Here is a 23,369-nt window from a genome sequence, read left to right on the forward strand (position 1 = left end):
CACTCCTCTCCAGAGCAAGCTCACTCGGCTCCTGGGGCACATTTCATCCTGCTCTCCCTGACGGCCAAGGCAGGAGCACAAGGCTGTAACCTTAACTCCCAGATGCTGCTGATTCATCCAGCAAGGTGACACCGCACTCCTGACGGGAGGCAGGCACCTGCGTCTAATGTGACAATAGCTCATCTACAGACGTGAATAGTGTTTCTGCACTGGCCATGGGAGCCATCCCTGGCGCAAAGCACACTGCTAATGCCCCTCAGCCTTTCAAGAGCAGTCTGGGAAGAAAGGTTTATTTTCTGGCAAGCATGTGCTATGCTAATGCAGCTGGAGAGCTGGAGCACAGCACTGTGCCTTGGAGTCCTACTCTGGGAGGGAAGGGTGGGATGAGCAAAGAGTACACGCATCAGGATAAGCCACTGCAGCTCTGCCAGACGTGTTTGTAGGAACTACCACTCTTCCCCTCCCTCTTTACATCCCGGGACACGTGCAGAGACCCTGCTGCCACTGTACTTTCAGGGAAACATGTCGTCTTCCCGCAGCACAAAAAAGCTGTTACAGAGAGAGGGCAAGGCAACGTGCACAGGAAGGCAGGAAGGGGAGATCAGCAGAGCGCAACAGCAAGACTGCTCATGAGAAAACAGACCAGATACTTTATCCTGGAAAATGGTGAGTACAGGTTAAAAAGGGACAACGTGTGCAAAGAGATACTGCGTTACTAAGTGCAGAATGTACTCTCTATGTGGCAACCAAGTGAAAAAGGGTTCATAGTAGGCTCTATCCTCTAGACATGCCCTGAGAACTGAATGTCCCTTTGACCTGCACTCTTCTGTCTGCGGTGCAGAGGCCTGATACCCCAAGAAAAAGCCTACAGAACCCCGCAGAGCTCAGAACAGATTGGGCCATGTCCTAACAAACACTATGGGACCAAGCCTGGGACAGAATGGGGTACAGGTCTGGGAAGGAGTCTCTGATGCCCAAGAAGGGAAAAACAAGCCAAATAGATCATCGGCATTGCTCCAACACCAGGGAAAATGACACTTGTGACACGAGCCGAGCAGCACAGATACAGAGGCTCATTTGCTTGGTCTCCTCTGAGCCACTCACATGATGCTCCTACCTACCTTTGAATATATGGTGACATTTATCCAGGCAAGGCGTCTGCTTAGGTGATTGAGCTTCTCGGAGAAGACCTTTTGGCTCTTCAGTAGTTCCTCGTGGATGTCTCTCCTCTGTAAAGAGCACAGAGATGTGAGGGCAGATGTCACTGACATTTATAGCATCCTTTTTTCAGAGCTGGACAAACAATGCGAAAACAAATACCACCTTGGGGCTAGTTAGGGAGTAGTGGCAGGAGGGAAAGGGGTCAGCAGCCTTTCTGCTGTGGGAGTGGGAATCAGTGCTATGAAGAGTATTCACTAGTCTCAGCTGCAGCCCACAAGGCCTGATGCAGATGCTGATCCAGCGCGGGCAGCAGCTTAAGGGTCAACGACTGTCAGATACTTTTTTAACGCATCATCAGAAACACTCGGTCTCCGGCAGCTGGAATAGGACAGATGTGTCCCCAGTTCAGCACTGGAGGGTCCCCACCCCAAGAGACCAGCTCTGAGGTGTCTGCAGCACATGGAGGTTTGCAAGCTGCCACGGCTCGTCTGGGAGAAGCCAAAGCAGTTGCTTCAGTCCCTCTGTTCCTTAAGGCCATGGTACAATGGGTTGGCAGAGTATGAAATGTGGCTGCCAGCTCCAGGCATGGGTTACTACCCCATCCAAGACATTGGCTGCTCCGAGGCTAGAAATCACCCACTGTGCTTCATCCTTTTTGCCAGATACTGAGGCTCTACCAGAAAAAAAAGCTCAGAGTCCAGAGACCACTCACCCTCTTCGGGCAGCGGCTGATTTTTTCTTCTGTGTCTTTCAGTGCCATGGCATATTCATTCACATCATCTGACACACCAACCATCTGAAAACCAAGCAGATCCCAACAATAAATGAGGATATTTTTTTCCCTAGACACATAAGCATGCAACCAGATCCCCCACGGGGCCTGGGAGGAGAAAGAAAGGGCACACAGAGTCACTAAATAATCAAAAAATAGAGAAGAAGCAGCATGGAAGCTGGGGGAATGGATTCCTGCATTGCATGTGCTGCTTACCTTCCCAAGCTGCTGGTGGACACTGAGGTTGTACATCATCACTATTCCATCCAGGATCTCCAGGAGGGAGTTCTCTGTGATGGGCTGGTCTGGCTCCTCTGGGGGTCTGCCCAATAAGAGACCTTCATTTCCATGGCTGCCTTCAACTGCAATGCACCCCCAAGACAGGAGAGAAGTTCTCAGCAAGGCATTTTGGCACCTCAGCTTCTGCCTGCACCTCCCTGAAGCCCAAGCCCTGCTGTGCCTCTGTAACACACTGCTCCTTCCCAGCCCATGGGGATTCACTAGATACATTAACACCCCATTCCCATCTCACTGGCTGCAGCAGGTTGACCTGCCAGATCTGTGCAAACAGACCCAGGCCATGCAAGCCCTGCTTCCTCGAGCCCTGTACATGCTTCAGAGGCCTGCCAGCCCCAACCCAACAGCAGTGGTGCTGCTGCTGCAGATGTCATCCTCCAGCTGCTCTGTGCTCAGAGCAAGCGTGGCTACAGCTGCCTCTGAACTACCTCCCTGCAAAGTCTCGCTGCACTTGCAGGAACCGAGGCAGCATCCTCCTACATGCAGAGAGTGACAGCAGCGCCAGTGTCATGTTCAGGATGGCAAAGTGGTTAACTGTGGGTGTCAGCATGCCCTGGGAATGGGAAGGAGCAATGCCGTAAATACACTGCATCCCTCTTGAGACTACTGGGAGGTGGAAGGCACCATTCTCCCTGGGACCACCTGGGCCATGGTAGCACGCAGCAGAGTACTCACTGTCCTCCTCTGTCCGCTGCTCCACACTTAGTGTGCGCACTTTGATCTTCTCCAGGGTGCCAAGTGGCCGCCGCGGGTTCATCAAGCTGACGGCCGCCGTGCTGAGGAAGCGGTTGGCGCGGCCCAGGGTGGGGGAGCTGAGCCAGCCAGGTCTGGCAAGAGCTCCACCAATGGCCAGGGCAGCAGAGGGACGCTGAGACTAGAAAGAAATTAAGGGAGAAACAGTTCTAGACATTTGGGTGCTTGCTATTTCCCTGCAAGGATGTTTGTATAGATGCACAGTGGCCACTGGAAGGCGAGCAGATACCCTTCCTACCGTGGCTGGGATAGCAGTGACAGGTTAGCAAATGGATATCCCTTCCTCTAAGGGCATATGCCAGGTACAAGCAGCAGATCTGCACAGCGAGAAGCTGCTCTGCCTGCAATTGCCTCACACCCTTTCAAATGCAAACACCAAGAGCTGCCATGGAGGGGAGGAGGCATATTCAGATCAGCGGGTAGTGAAAGAGCAGAGCAAAGAAAATTTTGCTGCTTAAACTTGGTGCATCCAGGACCTTGCTGATCTCTAGTAATCCCCAGGCAAGTGCAGCTGTTTATCTGGTTGCCCATGGACTGGTTACAGTCCTGGCCCAGACATTGCCTTCCTCTAAAGCAAAGATTTTCTAGCCAGAGGCTGAGCTTGCTGCCCTGGTCCCCACAGATGAATAACAGTACACTGTTTACCTGTGCTGCTGATGTTGCTGATTCCTCATCTTCATCAAGATCGTCCATAGTCACTGCCTGCAGCTCCGCAGGGTCGATCAGGACATTGGCTTTTGCAGCCAGGTCATCTGCACAGAGCACACCAAAGCATCTGTGAACGCAGGAGTCACCCTCTGCTTCCCACAAAGCAGCCCTAGGCTCATCCTCTTTCCTGCTTCTTGGCAGTAGAGAAGCAGTCAGCAAAGTTGGATGCTGGGTGAGAACACGCTCACTTTCCCCAAGCTTCCTTACATGGAATACGTCTGCCCTTGTCAACACAGCAGAGGCCAAGCAGCAACAGGTGCTGCTCACTCAGAACCCATTTCTGTTCCTGGTCCTACCAGCAACAAAGAGAATAACCGAGGAATCAGGAAACAACTGCCAGGGCCAAATTGGACTAGCGAAGGAAAGGAAACTCAGGGCCTGAGACCATTTGTTAAGCATCCAGCTCTTCAACGCTGTCCCACGATATGTCCCAAAGTCATTAGGACTGCAGGTCCCCTCCAAGACTCAGAGCAGAAACCATTCTCAGCCCAGAGGAAGGCTGCGCTGATGGTTATGCCTTACAAAGCCTGAACAACATGTCCTCTAGTCCACAGCCTTGTCTTTAAAGCTGGCCAAGAAGACCTTGGTAAGATACCAGAGGAGATTATGTGGTTCTCAAGCTAAGTAATCTCATTCTGAACAGCCAGGGATCAACTTGAGACAGGGAAATTGGTTCTAATCTTGCAAACACACCGGGGATGGAGAAAAGATGTCTGAGTCAAAGGCAAGTGCCACATCAGCCAGAAACCAGACAAACCAAGTCTGACTGAACAGCAAGGGGTTTCTAACCCTTCCAAAAGGGAGGCTTCGAAAGTCTGTTGCCAGACTAGCATGCTGCAGACAAATATGCAGCTGCGGTACATAGGCAGGGCTGCTATTGCTTGCCTGGAGTGGTACAGCAAGTAAATCCTGGACATCCTTCACACCCAGCAGAGCCAGGCTGACGGTCAGTGCTTTGACAGCTCCCACCCCTCGGCTGTAGTGCAGGAAGAGCACCACACCAGAGGGTATTCCCAGACCACCACCTTCCCTCCACCAGCCACAGGCCCCACTCAGGGATAGAAAGAGTATACTGTTAACTTAAAGGACACTTCACCCAAGAGGGATGACGTCTTCTTCAGTGTAACTTGCACCTCATTAAAATTCAAGTCTCCTCTCTCTAAATTTAATCACAATTCATTACCCACTGCTTCCCCCCCAGGATATCTCTTGGGTGAAGTCCAGCCAGGACCTGGATGCAGGTATTGGAAATGAGCGCTTACCTTTCAGAGTCTTCTTAAGATGAGACAGGAGACCTCCAAGTCGCTGAAGGTCAAAATAATCCACCTTCCCATTATAGAAGAGTTGAGGAGGGATGTATGCCTCTGAAGCAGAGTAGGAGATTGGTTTCTTTGAGTCCCGTGCACAGGACCCATGCAGACACACAAGTCCTCCTAAGATAGACCCTCTGGGCCCAGACTGGACTGCCACTGAGTGACAACTTTTGTTGTCATAAAAGCACTAGACATTAAGGCAGATGTGATCTCCACAATGAACCAAGCATTACATCCACACAGAAACAGGAGTAACCAATGGCCATCAACAACAGGCCTCCCAGTAATTCTTCCCTCCCAGCCACAGTCACTGGGGGAAACTGCATCATCAGAAAACTCGGCAGCTCTCCACCTGCCTACTCCAGCTCTGTCAGTCCTACAGGGACCGTAAGGTACTTACTGAGTCTAGAGAAAGGGTCAGCCTTAAGTAATAAAGGGGACTACAAAGCAGAACATGGCAGGACAGCCAAGGAGGGGTTTGAGGGTGGGAAAGCGACTGGCACTTACTTGTTTCCCCTTAATTCCCACAGTCTGGGAACAACAAAAACAGACTAATATCTTCCCCTAAATTTTGACAATGGGATCACTCAACTGCCCTCCTACAGACCCATAATCAATACTGGACTCCGCTCCAGAGCATCCAGGGGGAACTAGCAAACAGTACCAGTGCCCCTTTGCAAAGCCTCAGGTCTGGATGTTAACTGGAACAGATCTGCACACAGGAATTTCCCAGGGTGACTGGGAACTACAGATACAGGGTGACAGAAGGCACCAGCACTCATGAGAAACACAAAACTTCCAGCATCCTGGAGAGCACTGCCAAGAGGCAAACCCTGTCCTAACTACAGAAATGTCCCCAGAGCTTCTCCTCCAGGCCTTACCTTCACTGTTCAGTGCAGCAGGAGTCTTCACCTTGTGGCCATCCCAGAAGAAACGCAGGGCAGCGATAAGCCGATGCAGGAAGCACACCATGTACTCTGGCGGGCATAACACAGTCAAGTTCTAGGGCAGGAATGAGAGAGTTCAGCCATCAGGGCAGGTGTGAAAGTGCATTAGTGCCAGTGGCCACATGGGGCAGGCAGAAACTTTCTCTTCTCAGCCTTGCTATTATCTTTAGCTTCCAGCACTGGGAGAGAGCCCAGCCCTGAAAGCAGGCAGCAAGTTTCCACCTCTATAAAGTCGTGGGCACTGAAACAACAAGCTGGTCTGACAGAGAAGGATAGATACTACATGCTCCACCACGAAAGATGGGGCTACTTATGAACACCAAGGTGCAGGTGAAGAAAAGGTTTCCTGCAGCAGCAGATACCTGCCTCCCAAAACAGCCTGACCGAGGGCCAGAAGAACAGTCCTCACCCAGGCAGTGATGCTCCCCAAGTGGTTTTAGGAGGACGTTCAGCTCCCACCCAAGGCTGTTCCCAAGGTCCACCTTCCCATGAATCACTGTGTTGGACTTGGATAAGTTGCCTGGTTTCTAGCCTCATATCTTCTCCCTCCTCCCCACTCCCTGACATATCTAGACCTCAGTTGATCAACTGCTGGACACAGCCCAGTTAAAAGGGGAAAGCTCCCAGCCCAAAGGTGCCAGAGTGCAATCGGGGCAAGGCTTGTGGAAAGGCTGGCCCTCTGACTTACCCCTCTGTTGCTAGCGTTCTCCTGAAGAAACTTGCGGAATTTGTTTAGGAAGATGTATCTGGAAGCTTCCCCCTGTCAGGAGGAAAAGCAGGTGGTAAACCTATACCTTGTGATGTGGAGATATTGTAGCAGAAGATCCACAGAGCACTTACCCCTCCTCTGTCCTTGTTGTTCAGCAGCAGCTTCAGAATCTGAACCTGGAGACCTTCCACCACTAAAACAGGGACACATGTCAGAAAACAAGCACTGGAGAGCAACTTATATTAACCCCAAGTGCAGTACCCTATCCCCAGGAGAAAGGCTACCTCCTCAGCAGAGAGGGGGCCCAGGGAGAACCGGTGCTAATCCCATCACTGTGAGAATTTTCTTCTCTGCCACCCAGCAATAAATTCATCCACATGCCCCTAAACAATGAGAAACAATGCCCCTAAAGGGGAACTTTGGTTTGCTTGTGTCCCGTGGTGGGATGCTGCAGGGGGGTCCCAGAACTCATACCCCTATACCAGATAACGGCACGGCTGGCCCCTGCCTCTGCAGCATAGCCCATCCTGGCAGGAAATGGGATGAAGGGGATTTGGAAACAGCTCAAGGGTTGGTCCCCCTAGCTGAACAAAAGGTATGGGATCTTGGCAATTCCTCCCCTTCCTCACAGACCTTCGATGCGTTTCTTGAGCCGCTGGCAGCCTCTTTCATATGCCCGCCGCCGCAGTCTCTCCTCAGCACTCTCCTCCTTCACCTCCTTACTCTCCTTGCCCTGGTTGGGAGACAGACACCAATTAGTAAGAGATCACTGCACAGGGAAAATGTCTTGCCAAAGGGGGAGCAGAAACTCCCTGAGACAACGTGCCAGTGTGTGACGGCAGCTGGCAGCACACCTAAACAGGCATTCCCTAGCTTCGTAATGAGTAAGGGTGGGAGACCTTTTGAGGACACAGAAGTCAACCTGTAATTCCTCAGATGCTGTGAAGTTCCCTCCCAAATCTGTTGCCACAGAAAACTTTCCCCTTCCCTTGACCTGAGCAACACACCCTGAACATCCCCACTAAGGGATAAAAAAGGGCAACAGAGAGGCTACAACTCTCACACAGCTCTGCAGGGTTCACCAATACTAATGCAGTTGGAAACATGGGCCATCCAACTTCTTCAGCCAGAAAGTGATGGGAAGGCACACAAAATTTCCCCAGCCTCCCTAGCGGATGTGCCCTTACCTCCTTGGTGAAGCGGTTTGGCCACCACGTGGTGGGAATGAGCTCCTGCAAACCAGCCTCCTCCACACGCAGTGGGCTCTTAATGTAGAAGAACACAACGGAACGGAGCACATCGAAGCTGTGGCCAAGTTAAAGCAAGCACAGATGCTACAACAGGAGAAGGTACAAGGCATGTTTCCAGAGCTGAAGTGAGAGACCTCTTTCCAAACAACCACTGAAAGCTCTGCAAGATCCAGAGCTCCCTTCTCCTGGAAGTTATCACTTCCAGGATAACCTGCAGTTATCACAGCAGCTGCCCAAATGCTAGCATGGCAGCTGGATTGCTCTGAAAGTCTTTTTGCTCTAGGGACGTTAGAGAGGTCAGGCAGGCAGAAAGAAGTCCTGCGTGTTAGCAGGATATGACCTACATGACACCGCTACCCCTCCTCAAAGCAGGACTTTGTAGTGAACGGTGTCAGGCAGACAGAGGAGACCTGAGAAATTAGAAATGACCTCTCAAAAGGTAGGGTGGCTTCTGCCTCTAAGGACCTGCAGATCCTTGCAGTCTCCTTGTCTGCATTATTGAGCGCAGGGAGAACTGAGACAAGAAGAGGCACAAAGGATACAGAACATTGCTGAGTAGGTATTTCCTGGATTTCTCATGCTTCAAGACTGCAATGGTGAGCCGGAGGTAGTGAATCTAGGGAAACAGGAGAAGCAAAAGTAACTCCATCTACACAAGAGGATAGGACTCTTAATAGCAGTTCTGTAATACTGTACCTATCTCTGGATCAAACAACAGCAAAATACAAAACATCATGTACCTTTGGACAAAGGGACATAACGGAAGCTGGCTAATCACAGATTCCTGGGGATCCAGAAGTACAACTCACTTGTAATCCCAGATCTGGGATGATGGGGGAGAACCTATAAGCCCGCAGCAGGGACATCAGTAGCTGCTTGAGGCACTCGTGCACTTCATACTCCTGAGAAAATAAAAACCACATTGAACAGCAACAGCATGGAGTTGAGAACAGCTACAGTTCCCAGAGCATGACCTTGGAAGGAAGGATTCACTTCTGAACTGAAAAAGCAGGTGCTCTGAACCCACAGTGTTTGTCCATCTGACTCCACAGCAGAAAATCTGAGCAGAAGTTGGTGCCATCGCTTTGCTACTGGGAAACAACCTTCTGACTAGTAAAACCAATCCAAAAGTAATCTACAAAAAGCCAAAATCCCAGGTCCTATTTAGCTGAGCTGTCACCCATCCCTGTATCCCCTGAACCTACCAAACACAGAGTGCTGGCAGAACCAACCCAGAAAGGAAAGAAGTTATTCTTGTGTAAATGCGGTGATGGAAGAGCTGTCTTTTTGAGTCCAGCTCATAGCCAACCACCAGGACAAGAGCCAACTCTTCCACAAACGCAGCAGCCCTACCAGGGTGTTCAGCTTCATTTCTAAGATGATGGGCCTGAGGGTTGTGAAATTTTTCAATTAAACTTTTCTTGACAGCTGGCCAGGCCAGCGCCCATATCTGTTAATTGTTACCCAAACAGACAGACATGCTGTCTCCAAGCAGACCTCTGGCAGCGACGGGCTCTGCCCCAGCACTCCAGCAGCAGGAGCTTCCCAGTGGCTTTTAAAGACTGTTTCAAACAAGTGTCCCAGGAAAGAGTGACCCCATCCAGCTCAGACAGGAAGAGGCACAGGAAGCTGGAGGAGGTTTTTCCCCAACAGTGCTGGAAGTGGTGCCCATTTCCACTCCGGTCCTGCACACTCTGATTGATCTCTTGGGGTACGTGGTGGCAATTTAAGACTTCCACAGTCACATAAGCATTAACAATATCCAAGAGACCAACTCATTTCTTATTGATGAATTTGATGTTCCCAGAAGCACAAAGCTGTTCAACATCACCAGTTCCTTTAGCAGTAGGAGAAGCTTAGAAGTGCCTTGTTAGCTCATGGCCAGTGTCACCATTACCAATCCCTCTGCATTCAACCCTCATTCCCTGCATGCAAAGCACCAGCCAGATGAGCTAGGTGAGAGGGTGGTCTACCACAAAAAAGGGATCTTGGCACCAGGAAGGGAAAGACACTGATGACTACCAGCATTTTCTAGGGAAGGCTCCTGTCCTCAGCACCTCCCAGGGTCTCCCTGCGATCCCTGGGGAGGAACCAGCACCCTAGCAACTCACCTCCATAAGAAGCCACATGAGATCCAGCAGCTGCTGAATAAGGGGATGGGCGTCTACTGCCCCTCCTCGCTCAAGGATGCTCAACAGGAAGGTCATGAGCACATCTTCCACCAGGTACACCTTGCACTATAGACAGAAAGCCAGGTCAACAGTCCTCCAAAGCACAGTCACTTCCCAGTGAAAGCCGAAGTTTACCTCCCCTTGCAAACACAATAACTAGCACCTACAGAAGCTTCCAATGGGCAGGCAAAACTCACCATAAGAGGGGAGAAATAATTGAAGATGTGGGCTAACGTAATCAACACTGTGGGTTCTCCCTGTAGCTGCCACATGGATGTGTCCTTCTCCACCAGCTTCCCCTCCTGCAATGACAAACCCAGAAAAACACACAGCTTGGATCCAGCCCAATCCACCCATACACCAGTGACCGAGTGAACTGGTGGCCTGGAGCAGCCACTGTTTGCTGTCTCATGCCTGATTGCAATAAAAACCTTTAACATGGGAATTCAGGATGGCAAAGCAGCCAGGTCCCTTGCCTCTGGAGAGCTGCAGTGCAGTCCAGATGTCAGTCACTCTCAGCCACATGCACACACCTTGACAATCTGTTTTTCCAAAAGGGTTCAAGTGTGTATGATAATTTGTAAATGGGAATCCCTGCAGAGGAGGTAGTAAAGCCAGCCTCCACTCAAGCCAACACCATAGCAGATGGCGTTCCCTATGCTTTGGGCATAAACAGATCATCTCTCATGCTGGCAGAAAAAAAATGGTTTCTAGCAAACAGTGCCACAGCCAAAATAGTTCTCAAGGCAGGCCGGCTAGAATTTCATCATCACCAGGACATCAATAGAAAGTTTAGTATATGAGCAAGTTTCTTTCAAAGCTGCAAATTGAAATCCAGCAGTTCTGACTCCCAACAAACATCAGCCCTTGCATACTAGGAATGAAACTTCATAGGACCGGGAACAACAAAGCCCAGTATGATTTAACTTAAGTCCTGGAACTATCAGGATTCCCATTTTGCACACCAAAGAGTTCCAGGGACATGCACGCCCCAAGCAAAAGTATGCAAGTATTTAGACTCTCAGGTGTATGGAAACATCTGAGCTCTCAGCATGTGCTGAGAAGTGCAGAACCACATATTCCAGCACAGTGCCCCACAGATCCACCCAGTGACATTAGCCTACCGTCACATCTATTCCAATATGTATCACGTTCTTCAGGTAGCCTAACAGCTTGCGAGCCTTCACTAGGTCTGCAGCAGGAGGATCTTGCAAGGGGCGGTAACCTTCCACTGGATAAGTAGGCAAGTGTTAAGGTAAAATGCAATCTGATCCTTACAGGACTTCTTTTGTTTGTGCAACGAAAAGACTGTGTCTCTATTTTACTTTATACCCACACATGCCTCAGTCAGTTCAAACCACAGTGCCTTCTAAATGGATGATAAGCCACAAGCTCTTATCCCCATTTCCTCAATATGGCAAGCAGCAAGTATTTCACACCACACTTCTGCTCTCATCAGAAAGACAGACTGGAGCCTCCACTGCTGCTATCAACACGCACACCCAGGACTGCTCTGACAGGAGCTGCAGGTCTCAGTGTTCACATAGGAAGGCAGCAGGCAATGCTCCTACCATGTCAGAGGTCCTGTGTGGCTGGGAGGTAGAAAAGACCAGTAGCCAAGAGGCTGAGCAGGCCAGCAGCATTAGGGTTTCCAAAACTGGAGAGTGAGATTTTTGCAGAATCTGAGAGCCTAGGAACAGGCAGCCCCCAGCTGCAGCAGTCGTTGTTGATTCAGAGCTGAAAGCAAATCTCATTTCAGAGACTGTTGGGGACCAGCACTCATGTTTGTGTGCCCTGCAGTTCTGCTCCAGCTGAGGAGGCATCTGGTTTTTCTCTCCTTGACCCTGCTCTGTGCACAAGTGCCAACAGAAAAAAGCAAACTGCAGTCAGGTATGTATATTCTACAGCCTCCAAAGACGGTCTCAGGACAGGCTCTTCTCCCTTCAGACCTCCTCTCCCCACACCTAAAGGATATCGGAGTGGACGGCTTCCAAAGTTAAAAGCAACGGACTCTTTGAAGGAGAGGCTGATGGCAGGGAAGTAAGCCATTCCAGCACCCCTTGTGATGTTATCAAAAGCGGTTCCCAGAGATATGCCATTCCTGAAAGAAGGAAAAGCCACAAGATTTCAGTCACAGTAGGAAGATTTTGAGGTCAACTGGGCAATCCAATTATATGTGTTCCCCTCCCAGCAACTTGCCAACATGGACACATCAGTCAGTCATGCCTCCTGTCACTCTTAACCTGGCACACATGCAAACGTCACAGCTTGGCGGACCGATGGCCATGAGGAGCACAGCAGCACTGCCATTTTCATACCATGGCACAGGAAGGCACTGGAGTCAACATGCAGAGACCACCCAGCTTCAAGGGCAACCTAAATCCTTACATGATAACTAACCAGCAGGACATTTTTAAAGGCAGGTGCCATTTTTGGCCTCACCCATTTGATGTTTGTGGAAATAAAAGGATAATGCTCTCAATCTACTCTTCTTGAAAAGATGACATGGAGCATCTAACAATCTTTAATTCTGGCTGACTTATCGCATGCTGCAGTTTAGAGCCAGAGAACAATTCTTATTCAGACTGGCCTTTGCTCACTGTCCATGGGAGTTGGAGGCTGGAGATCTATCAGCCTTTCCACAGCTCCTTGTGTATCTAGCACAGGCAAGGTCTATACTGACCTCAAAAGCAACCAGTGTGACTCAGCCAACTGTAATATTAAGCATCAGGAGAGATGCCCTCCCCTCTAAAATCCTAGCAAACCTTACACAGACTTCACAGCTTGAATATCTTTCTGTCAAATGCTTTCACCTGAGCTTAGGAGGCTCAACAGCCTGTTTATATGGTTTCCAAACACAAAGCAGAAAAGCAAAGGCTGGAACTACCAAGTAACTTAAAGGGGAGAGGCCAGAAACACGGCTCAGCAATCTGCTGAAACCTGTACGTTACACGCAGGCATCAACAAAGCAGGGAACAGGGAAAAGATGCTTACAAGCAGAAAGCAATGGTGCCCTCATCAAGGTCTATCAGACAGCTGACGATGTCTCCTGCTGCCCAAGACTGCAGTAAAGGGAGAGAAAAGGTTAAACATATACCCAGGGCGTTCCCGTATCAGAAGAAAGACTGCAACCCAACCAATCCCTTGTGATTCAGCGTTGAAGAAGAGAAAGTTCTTCCTCACAGCAGCTCACATACCTTTCTCAGACACTTCTGGAAGCTGCACATAAACCCCTGATTGGGATCTTTTTTCCCCTCCAGCACTAGGAACATGCACAAGATCAAACATATATTTATCCCAACGCTGCATCATCCTCTGATGTGCTACAGAGAACCAGGGCCTTCCAGAGACCAACAGCAGCACTATGCTGGGAATCAGCCTGCTGAGGCTGCTGAACAAAGCACCCACATAAGGATGTCCAGCGCCCCTGAAGTACCAACAATTGCTGGCAGGCAGCCTCCCTGAGAGCAGACTGAAGCAGGGAGGACAGCCTGAGGGCATTTTACGGGGCCCAGTAGAGCAGGAGGAGCCACCTGCTTTCTTCTCTTTACACCCCGTTCCTGAGAGGACAGCTACTCACTTTGCCATAGTTGGTGGTAGTCACGTTCCACTTGCGCACCCTGTTTCCATCATACGCATATGAATCTGGTGTATCTCCAACTCCTTCCTGCACCAAAGTATGAAAGAGGAGACTCAGACCAGACCAAGCATACAGGATCCTTCTCATTGCAAAAGTGGCTTTAAGGGGGAGACCAGCAGACAGCGAGAGCAGCTGAGAGTGTACACGTTCTGCCTGGAAAAAGCCCTCACCAGAAGTGAATCCAATGGCCTGCAATCTTTGGTTCAAGAGAAATATACCACTCCCTACTCATTTTGGGGTCAGAAGAGTACTAGCACACTACACTTCCAAATTCTGTCAAAGCAGCACCCCAGGATGCCCATCACTTCCCCTCTCACATGTCACAGACTGGCAAGTTAGTGAAACTCTGCAGCCAACATCCCTTCCCAGCATCAAACATCCCACCTGCTGCCTGAGAAGAGCTGCCCTGGGCCTGCCTCTCCTGGGCAAGAAAGCCCCATAGCACCATGGCTGAGGGCCATCCCGAGAGCCATAGCAGTGGCTACACACAGCAAGAGGACAGCAATGCACCCAGTGTGCGAGGCTTTCACACTGTGGACCATACTGTGAACACCGACCAGAGAGTCCAGTAAAGATTTTTAAAACAGCAGACCTGGTGTGGAAATGAAATGCCAGCAGGGCAGGAGCACAGCATCAGTGCGATGCTCCACACTGACTTAAAAAGCAGTGGAGGAACACAGAGCAGCCCTGTGCCACATGCAGCAGTTATGCTACCTCCTGATTAAATCTGCAGTTGAGAGTACACCAGCCAATCTGCATGAGTCCCTGGGAGGAGATGAGCACCTCGTAAATCCATTTCCCTGAAAGAAAAAGAGATGCCACACAGTAAACAGCTGCCGCCTGGCTCGTTGTTAAGAGAAGCAGAACCTGACACTGCTCCCACAGAAATAAGCGTGGCACACAAAGGAGCTTCAGACACCTCTAACATTCCTCTCCCCCCTCTTCGCTCCAGCATCACACAATCCTCCATCCTTCTGACTTCCTGAAAAAGCCAGTGGATGAACTTGGGAAGAAGGGGCTCAAGATCTGGCACACATTCAAGATTTCCTGAGCTCTCTAGTTCTGTAATGCACATGCACTCTTCCCGGGGTCTTTTCTCAAAGCATCGCTGGTTTATCTCCTTACCTTTATACACACACGTCGTGGCCCTGATGGACCCAAAGTTACTGTGGCCAATCACCTGGATCAACAAACAAAAGGTATTTTAAAGTCAGGCAATAAGGTAGTTTAGCTCAGCCCTACCCATTCTCTCCTTCCTAGCCCTCAAAACCAGAGCAAGATGGAGAGCTATTCACAAGCACAGTGCAGGGAAGAGAAGGAACATCTTCCCCATCCCAGCAGCTGCACTCAGAGCCAACAGGCCCTAGGGAAACCATCCAGGTTCTCCCTACAGCTCATCTCTACTTGATAAACCCCAGTGAAGCATGCAGCATGGAGCAGTTACAAGGGCAACGTGGCGACAGACAGGTTCCCAGCGAATTGTGACAGGTATACAAAAGTGGCTATTATACAGGAAAGAATCTGAATCCTGGACAAGTTAGAACAAAACTATAGATTCAGGGTGTTCAGACTAAAGCTCAGGACTGGCAGGTAACACGCTGCCCAGAAACTGAACCCTGTTAACTCCTGACTCTCTCCATCTCAGGACAGACCATGAAGAATAAATGAAGGTAGCAACATGGAATTCACAGGAAAACCAGTCTGATCTGGTAAGAGATCAGCTACAGAGGTAAGGTACAGCGGGCGGTTAATGGGAAAGGGGGGACCAGGGCAGTCTCCTCTGCTAGAGTTAAAAGAGGATACATAGATTAAGGAGGGAATGAGCACAGAAGCACAGGATGTGCATGCTCAGTGACAGGGTGAAAGGAGTGCAGAAATTACTGAAGCAGGAAAGGATTAAATGCCAGTGGATTCCTTCAGCTAATCTTCTGCATGAAGAACATTAGCTAAGGAGCAAGCAGGGAGCTGGTGGGAGCAAAGGAGAAAGCAACAAGTCAATACAGTGGTGGGGCCTGTCCTCAGCTTCAGCCTCTTGCCACCATTAGAGAAGACCAGAAGGAAGGAAGGAAGAGGCAGGCTGCTGGAGGGAGGGACAGAAAAGCTGGCTGCCGGCCCTTCCTCTGCTTAGCCGAGCTCTTCAGTGAGCCCCTGGGCCAGGGTCATCTTTTCACTTCCTCGCAGCTCCTCTCAGAGCTTGCTGAGACTTAAGGTACTGCTAGACCTTTTCCCAGGAGAGCTCATTTCCTCCAGGATCCTGCAGCTTCTGGGTAGACTCCATTTACAAAACACTACAAAGCCAGTCACAGGGATCTGTTATGAAGAACAAACCAAGAAGCCCAAAGTGCTTTTAGTCCCACAAGACCATTTTCTGTTGCACCCAGCATCACACTCACCCCAAGTAAGTCATCATCGACCAGCAGGAGCCCCTCAAAACCGCTCGTGTGGTCCAACACCACAGTAGAGGGACCAAGCCGGCCCTCTGCTACCTGATCTGAAACAAGAGTTGCAAAAAAACCTGTTAGGAAAAGTTGTGCAGGATTTATCAGTACACCTGATGAGTGCCTCCAACTAGACTCCAACAGCACCTCGATCCCACTACAGTGGAGGAAGAACAAAACAGTGTTAACCATGTTAGACCATGAGAACCTCAGGAAAGGAGACACCAGTGAGATTCAAAAGGAAGTTTTCACAGCAACACACAAGGTCTTAGCTATGCAGCATTCAGGTCATAGAATCATAGAATCGTTGAGGTTGGAAAAGACCTTTAAGGTCATGAAGTCCAACCCTTAACCTAGCACTGCCAAGTCCACCACTAAACCATGTCCCTCAGGACCACATCTACACACATTTTAAATACCTCCAGGGATGGTGACTCAACCACTTCCCTGGGTAGCCCATTCCAATGCTTGGCAAACCCTTAAGTGAAGAAATTTTTCCTAATATCCAATCTAAACCTCTTCTGGCACAACTTGAGGCCATTTCCTCTTGTCCTATCACTTGTTCCTTGGGAGAAGAGACCAACCCCCACCTCTCTACAACCTTTCAGGTAGCCTTGGAGAGCAACAAGGTCTCCCCTCAGTCTCCTTTTCCCCTGGTTGAATACCCCCAGCTCCCTCAGCCGCTCCGTGCAGGACCTGTGCTCCAGACCCCTCACCATCTTTGTTGCCCTTCTCCGGACACGCTCCAGATTCTCAATGTCTTTCTTGTAGTGAGGGGCCCAAAACTGAACACGGTATTCAATGTGGGGCCTCACCAGTTCTGAGTACAGGGGAACAATCACTTCCCTAGTCCTGCTGGCCACGCTACAGGTCACATGTTAAGTTTTCCACATTGCCTGAAAGTTTTATGTTGGCAAAATTCAAAGAGGAAACTAAACTCTGAGCCAAATGTTTGGTTAACATATCGCACTTTGATTGCAGCCAGCAAGAAAAATTCTTCTTTTTAGGAAAGGAGCCAGGTTGTATCTTGCCACCTCCCGACTCATTCAGGGAAACGGATGCTACCAAGAATACAGGCAGCAGCCTGAGGCCCAAAGTGAATACCTACAGTGGAGACCAGTCTGCAAAAATTGTCAACAAGCCCCTGCATTTCCCACCAAGGATAGCACTGCACACTGCTGGTCACAGCAATGGCTCTGCATACCACTATCAGTGAAATATCTCCAACATTTCCCCCAAAACTGCTTTTCCAGGCATTTTCACCTGGAAATAAGCCTCTTCCATCTGCAAGGAGACCTGCTCATGAGCCCCTCACAGCATGATTTAAAGGTACAATGAATTAGAGCACAGGAGGGCAGAAACGCTCACTCAGGGAACTGCCTTTCATGATACAACTTGTCCTCCCAATCAGGCAGCACAAGCAGAAGCACAAATTGGACAGACGCTCAGTCTCCTACCTCGACTGTCTTCGGAGCCATTCTCCTCTGCTAGCAACCGTTCAAGGTGCTCCTGCAGGTTCTGGAACGTCAGGTGCTTTCTAGGGAATAAAAATGCACAGGAGCTCTTCAGAAAACTCTATCTCCAAGTTTTAAAGAGTTGCAGCTCAGACACACATCTACACATTTCTGCGCTGTGAGACATGAACCGGGAAGTTCTGTCCATCTGAGTTTCTTGTAATGAATCTGAGGAATTTGCTGCCCACTGCGCTGGGGCAATGCATGAACCAAGGACCAAATGTAGCATGGACAAGCAAAGTAGTTAACAAAGGATCTTAAAGTCTTCAGTCAGTTGGGAATATTTTGTGGCAGGAAGAAAACCATACTGCAGTACAGTGGCAGGAAGACACCAGCTGTACTACCAGTAGCTGTGGACCACGACTTTGCTGCAGTCAGCATCATACAAACATGGCATAAGTCAGGATTTGGGTTTTTTACCCCCCCAAGTATTTCATAAGACAAAAGAAGGGAGAAGACCACAGCAACATCTGTAGCAGTTCAGACAAAGGTCAGGCTAGACCAGCATCCTCTCTCTGACAACAGCCAAAAACATTCTATTTTCATACCGAGGAGAAGACTCTCACACACCCCCTCTGGGCCACTATTTTAGAGAACTTTCTCATACTGCCCTCCCCTCGTTCTCTCTTTTCAAGGTCAGTTTACTTATCTGTTCCTTGTACAAGAGCCACTCCAGACATCTGACTTGCTCTTACCCCTCCTCAAAACCTCTGCAGCTCTAAAATACCCTTTTGGAGTTGGTGAAGCCAGAACCACGTTACTCAAGATGAGAGTAAATCACAAATTTATTCAGCAGCATAATGATTTTCCTTATCCTACATCCTTTCCTAACAATTCCTAACTTCCTAGTCTCTTTTTCTTACTAAAGACTTAGTATTCCTACCCCAATCTCATTCCTATGCAGTAAAAATCAGCTCAGGGCCCATGATTTTATGCACAATGGTGAGACTGTTCCCCTGCCAATATATCACTATGAATTTCCCTACGCTGAGTTTCATAGACCATTTCACTATCTGGTCATTGTCTCACAACCATCTTACATTTACTTTGTTCTAAATAGCTTTGTAACAGCAGCAAACCTTCCCACCTCATGCTCTCTCCCTTTCCAAGTCTTGCAAGGATACATGGAACACAGGTCATGTTGCAGGTCTTTGAGGGACCATAGCAGGACATCCTTCTACCATGAGAATCACTAGTTGCTGCTATCCCTGTTTCCCATTTCCAAAGTCATCTGTGGAATAACTTCCCACTTCTCCACAACTTGGGATTTCCCTAAAACTATGGTGAGAGACCTTTTGAAAGCCTGATGGATGTGAAGGTGCACAGAAATGGAATCAAAGAATTGGTTTCGGTTGGCATGAGAGAAGGTGGTTTCAGCAAAGCAGCTTAATCAGAAGCCAGCATGGAGGAAGAGTTCTGGAAGGGGGTTAGAAGAGCATGAAACAGCCAGAGAGGTGTCTGCAGTGAGTTCCTCTATGAGGAATTTAGGCCTCTGAAGACAAGATGTCGTAGCATAAAAGCTGCTCTTGTATGGCAAATGTTATTTTCAAGGCCTGTTTGACCGCTGCTGGGCTTTCTACCAAACAGCCAAGCCCAGGGAAAAGGATGGAAGGGAGGAAAAGAAGAAAGAGAGAGCAGTCCAACAAACTGTCAGTTCTGTGCTTTCACGTCATTAATCACCGGACAAAGAAATTAGAAATACTGAGACCCAAAATGCTCAGGCAGATGGAATATTCCAAGGCATGCTGGCAGGAGAGCTTGCGGCAAAGTAACATGACCCACTTTACCTCCCCCGGCCATAACCCTATCTCACCAAGAGTGGAGAGGGCCAAGAGCTATTTTTAGCAGCTCTGAGCTCACACTTGAGCTGGCAGTACTAAGTATAGCCGGTGGAATGTGACCCCAGCCACTCTGCAGCACCGCCAACCAGCAGGAGCTACACGCCTGCCTCGCTCTGCCACACTCCTACCTGCCCTGAACCTGTCTGACTTGCCACTGGCAACACAGCTACATGCAAGGGAAATTCTTCTCATCCAAAGCTACAAACTGCTGGGCTACAAGCTGAAGGAGAACTGAAAACTAATAGAAGAAAACAGACGCTAAGCAAGAATTCTGTGTTTCTTTTCCTTTGGTGACTCCTAATAATAAAAGTACCAAGAGTTCCACAATGTGAGAAATGTATGGTATTCCATACTTCAGCATGGAATAATAAACTACTGCCCTTAATTTACAGGGCACTGGTGACCTATTTTTCATTCCTGTACCTAAAACCTGTGCATTTTACACTTCCTTATACATAAGGAGGAACATAAACAATAAGGTAAATGCCTACTTGCCTATTTATTTCAGAAATATTGCCTGGTGATTTTGTACATGGGGTTTTTCATGCAAAAAAACTCTGAAGAATCCTTTCTAGCAAGCCCTGCAATTTGAAAAATCCATTAAAGAACAAGACCTCAGCGTCGTTTCTGTAACACGGTGCTGCTGTGCTTTTAACAAAGATCAGTATGTGGCACTAAAAGATCTTTCCTTTCACCGCAGTGCTGGATATCTGGGGACTGATACATCATCGCTTGCCATCTAGTGAATGAGAAGAAGTCCGATACCTGTAAGCAGCTGCAGGCTGGTTCCCATCAGCATTGGTAAAGACGCGATGCAGGTAATCGTTCAGCAGCCTGCTGTTTACGATCCCTTGTGAAAAAACAGAGAGGAAATAAGCTTAGGGAGTCAGGGGATAAAACTCAAACGTTAATTTCACAGACAAGCAAGAGACTAGTAACTACGGGAAAACGATGTTCAAGTTTGCAGATCAGCACAGTGGAAAACACAGTTTCAAGGAGCCATTCATTGTCTTACTGTCTTCACTAGCAGCCCTAGAGTCAAGCATCACAGGGTGCATCTCTGCAACAAGGGCTCTTTCCAACGTGAGCTGCTCTACAATAGCAAATGGGAGGCTATAAATTGGTCCCCACAGGTGGAACTACATCCTCAGGAATCCTGCTGTATCTGGAAGTAGCAGATAAAGTAACTTCAAAGGTTGGAGGTGGGAATCTAATTTTGTTTCCAAAAAACAAAAATTGAAATCTTATCACTATTGCAATTTCTGACGTCCGTTTCATACCTGGTATCTACATCTCTTAATCGCACTACAGGAGACACTGAGACAGAATGGCTTGCAGATGCAGTTCATCTCGTCTAACCCACAGCCTTCTTTAATGATGCATGCTTCACTTCAGCTTTCATCGTGCAAAACAATCCCCAGTGTCACACTGATGCAGCACGCTTTATTCCTGGGTGCAACAGTGCCCTCAAATGCCAGATTTGTGGTCTCATAAGCACAATTCTGCTGGATTGGCAAGTCCAAGAGAAAACAGACTGCCTAGCAGGTACTAAAAATTTCCTCGAAAAGGATTAACCTGAGAACTTGACAAGCTGTTCATCCTGGAAGGGGAACTCCCTGAATCAGAAGGGAAAAAGGCAGGCAACAGGACATTCTCCAGCCTCAGGACACAGGGCTGTGTGCCAAAGAATAGGCACTGTGACATGAGCTTCTGGAGTCCTTCATACTACAGGAATGTCCCTCCCAAAATCTCATCTCAGTTGAGGGATTTACGCAGTCCCAGCCCCACCACACCTCACATAGCAAGGTAACTGCAATGGAAGGGGCAGGTGATCTCAAGTGCAGCAAGGGGCACTCCCCCAAGCCACAGTGGTCCTGCTTTTACACAGCATGTAGAGGCCCATACCTGTGACCTTGGACTTCTCTGGCTCAGTGCTCAGCCTGTAGTTCTTCCTTGAGAAAGCAGTCCCAGCACCTCTCGACGTCATTCTTCACAGGCACCACTTCCAGAGTGGACATAAGACAGACAGATGCCTAGAACAAAACTTGCTGGGGAGGATGCTGCCTTCAGACTTCTCCCTTTCTTGGAGGTTGATGTACCTGGATTGAACAACAGGGAGATATCAAAAAATAGCCAGAGTCCTTGCACTAACGACATCATACAAGAGCCCAAAGCCAACTAACTGCCAACCCTGCTCTCAGTCCCACCTGTCCAACACCTCAAAATCTTCCCAAAGCAGACAAGGCATTAAGCCACACTCCAGCCAACCACACAGACCCCACTCCAACCAAAGGCATGGGCAGAACCAAGTCAGAACCACAGGCAACCTTTGCACCGAGTTTGAGGGAGAAGCACCAAGCCAGCACATGGCCACAGCTACCACCACTGCCAAACACCCCCAAAAGTGGTAACCACACCGCATTCCTACTCATGTCCTGATGAGACACTTCTGCCTTTATCTCCCACACTGTAGTCTTTAAGATAGGAATGTGCACTTGGTTAATCTTCTGTTTAACATGTTATTAGATTATTCTGCTATCCAAAACAGAGAGGGAGAAGGAATGAGACAAACGCAGATGAACTGAACTACAAAAGAGTATCATTGACTACAAAGCAAGAGAACCAGCTGTCAGTTTTATAGGGACAAAAGCAGATGCAAGTAGAAGCATACAAAAGTGTTTACAGGTGAAAACCTACCACGAGACTAAAGATTCATGACCCTTCCTGGTATGACTAGAATGCAAAAGATTCAGAGCTGATCTGACATTTGCCAGGAGAAAAAGAATAAATTCGAATTGCTAGTTCCACTCAGCTTCAAAATGTTAAGTTACACCCCTCTCCTGTTTCTGACTGCCCCAACAGCCGACCATCACTGGAAGTCTCTCATTCACTAGAGAGCCGTCTGACAAACCGCTCTGCGACACACAGAGCAACAGGAGCAAAGGCTATGGGAATTAAATGCTTGCTGGCAGTCTCATACAGAGCAGAAACTAAGGTGAACCCCAAAAAAAGTCAGTGAACTTCCTAAGTGACACAAGTGCCATGGCAACCCCACTAGCAGAAGATCACCTGAGCTTCAACTAGACTCAGGAAAGGACTTCCTAATGCCCGATTTCCTCAGGGCCACCCCAGCATCCAGCAGCAGCACAGCACTGCCCGGCTTCCCTCCTGCAGCATTGCCTAGCAAAACCGCAAAAACAAAGCAAAAACCAACTTGGATCAATGGCCCTGAAAGATCTGCAATCAGAGACTCAAAACAAGGAATAAAACAAACTATAAACAGAAATACCTCATTTACAACCAAAGCAGAGTAGACAGCACAATGCGTACTATCCTAAAAGTACTTTAAATGTGAGAGACATCATTTAACCTCTATCAGGACAAGTTAAAAACACCCAAGGGTGGCGGGGAGTGCCCCTAGTTCTCCCCAAGGGCGGCCAGCCCGGTACCTGCACTGCTGAAACAGCCTGAATGCCCAGGCAGAGAGCGCAGCACAGCCACACCAGCACCCTACGTACCAGACGCACTTTTGGCACTGCTGCAGTGCCAGGGTTTTATTTTTTTCAGTTGGAGCAGATGCTGCTTTCAACAGGTCAGAGAAAGGGCAGAGCAGGGGGACACACACGTGCCATTCACAAAACTGGCCCCAGCAGCTTTGGCAAAGACTCCCAGCTCTGAGCCTGGCCACGGGTTAAACTCCCTTCTCTGGGCAATGGCAAACAGCTTCCAGCAGAAGGGCAGAATAAACAACACGGGGGAGCCATCCGGAGGCAGGCAAGGAGGCCGAGAACCTGGGCCAGCAAACACAGTTTGGTCCAGCAGCTGCCGACGGGCTCTCACCAGGGCAGCGGGGAT

The 23,369-nt window shown here is 49.0% G+C and overlaps 1 protein-coding gene across 3 annotated transcripts in view; it reads right to left on the reverse strand.

Moving 5' to 3' along the window:
• Window positions 1-21,613, reverse strand: part of RNF123 (ring finger protein 123) — a 50,014-nt gene extending 28,401 nt beyond the window's left edge. The window contains exons 1-25 of one of the 3 annotated variants that reach the window (XM_074151288.1): window positions 21,420-21,613; window positions 20,280-20,364; window positions 17,617-17,696; window positions 16,115-16,212; window positions 14,847-14,901; window positions 14,436-14,521; window positions 13,662-13,748; window positions 13,076-13,143; window positions 12,046-12,182; window positions 11,206-11,312; window positions 10,279-10,383; window positions 10,022-10,147; window positions 8,720-8,812; window positions 8,453-8,526; window positions 7,848-7,965; window positions 7,294-7,393; window positions 6,792-6,853; window positions 6,640-6,711; window positions 5,886-6,006; window positions 4,954-5,055; window positions 3,629-3,735; window positions 2,906-3,104; window positions 2,150-2,295; window positions 1,874-1,957; window positions 1,122-1,229 (exon numbers count right to left, since the gene is read on the reverse strand). In XM_074151288.1, coding sequence (XP_074007389.1) covers window positions 1,122-1,229; window positions 1,874-1,957; window positions 2,150-2,295; window positions 2,906-3,104; window positions 3,629-3,735; window positions 4,954-5,055; window positions 5,886-6,006; window positions 6,640-6,711; window positions 6,792-6,853; window positions 7,294-7,393; window positions 7,848-7,965; window positions 8,453-8,526; window positions 8,720-8,812; window positions 10,022-10,147; window positions 10,279-10,383; window positions 11,206-11,312; window positions 12,046-12,182; window positions 13,076-13,143; window positions 13,662-13,748; window positions 14,436-14,521; window positions 14,847-14,901; window positions 16,115-16,212; window positions 17,617-17,696; window positions 20,280-20,364; window positions 21,420-21,501 — 2,502 coding nt within the window. In that variant the 5' untranslated portion in view covers window positions 21,502-21,613. Of the gene's footprint in view, window positions 1-1,121; window positions 1,230-1,873; window positions 1,958-2,149; window positions 2,296-2,905; window positions 3,105-3,628; window positions 3,736-4,953; window positions 5,056-5,885; window positions 6,007-6,639; window positions 6,712-6,791; window positions 6,854-7,293; window positions 7,394-7,847; window positions 7,966-8,452; window positions 8,527-8,719; window positions 8,813-10,021; window positions 10,148-10,278; window positions 10,384-11,205; window positions 11,321-12,045; window positions 12,183-13,075; window positions 13,144-13,661; window positions 13,749-14,435; window positions 14,522-14,846; window positions 14,902-16,114; window positions 16,213-17,616; window positions 17,697-20,279; window positions 20,365-21,419 lie in introns of all 3 variants that reach the window. The other 2 variants (XM_074151290.1, XM_074151289.1) reach the window with 2 other exon arrangements.
• Between the last annotated feature and the right edge of the window lie 1,756 nt (window positions 21,614-23,369).

The sequence above is a fragment of the Numenius arquata genome, chromosome 8, assembly GCF_964106895.1.
Source record: "Numenius arquata chromosome 8, bNumArq3.hap1.1, whole genome shotgun sequence".
In the NCBI taxonomy this organism is placed as follows: Eukaryota; Metazoa; Chordata; class Aves; order Charadriiformes; family Scolopacidae; genus Numenius; species Numenius arquata.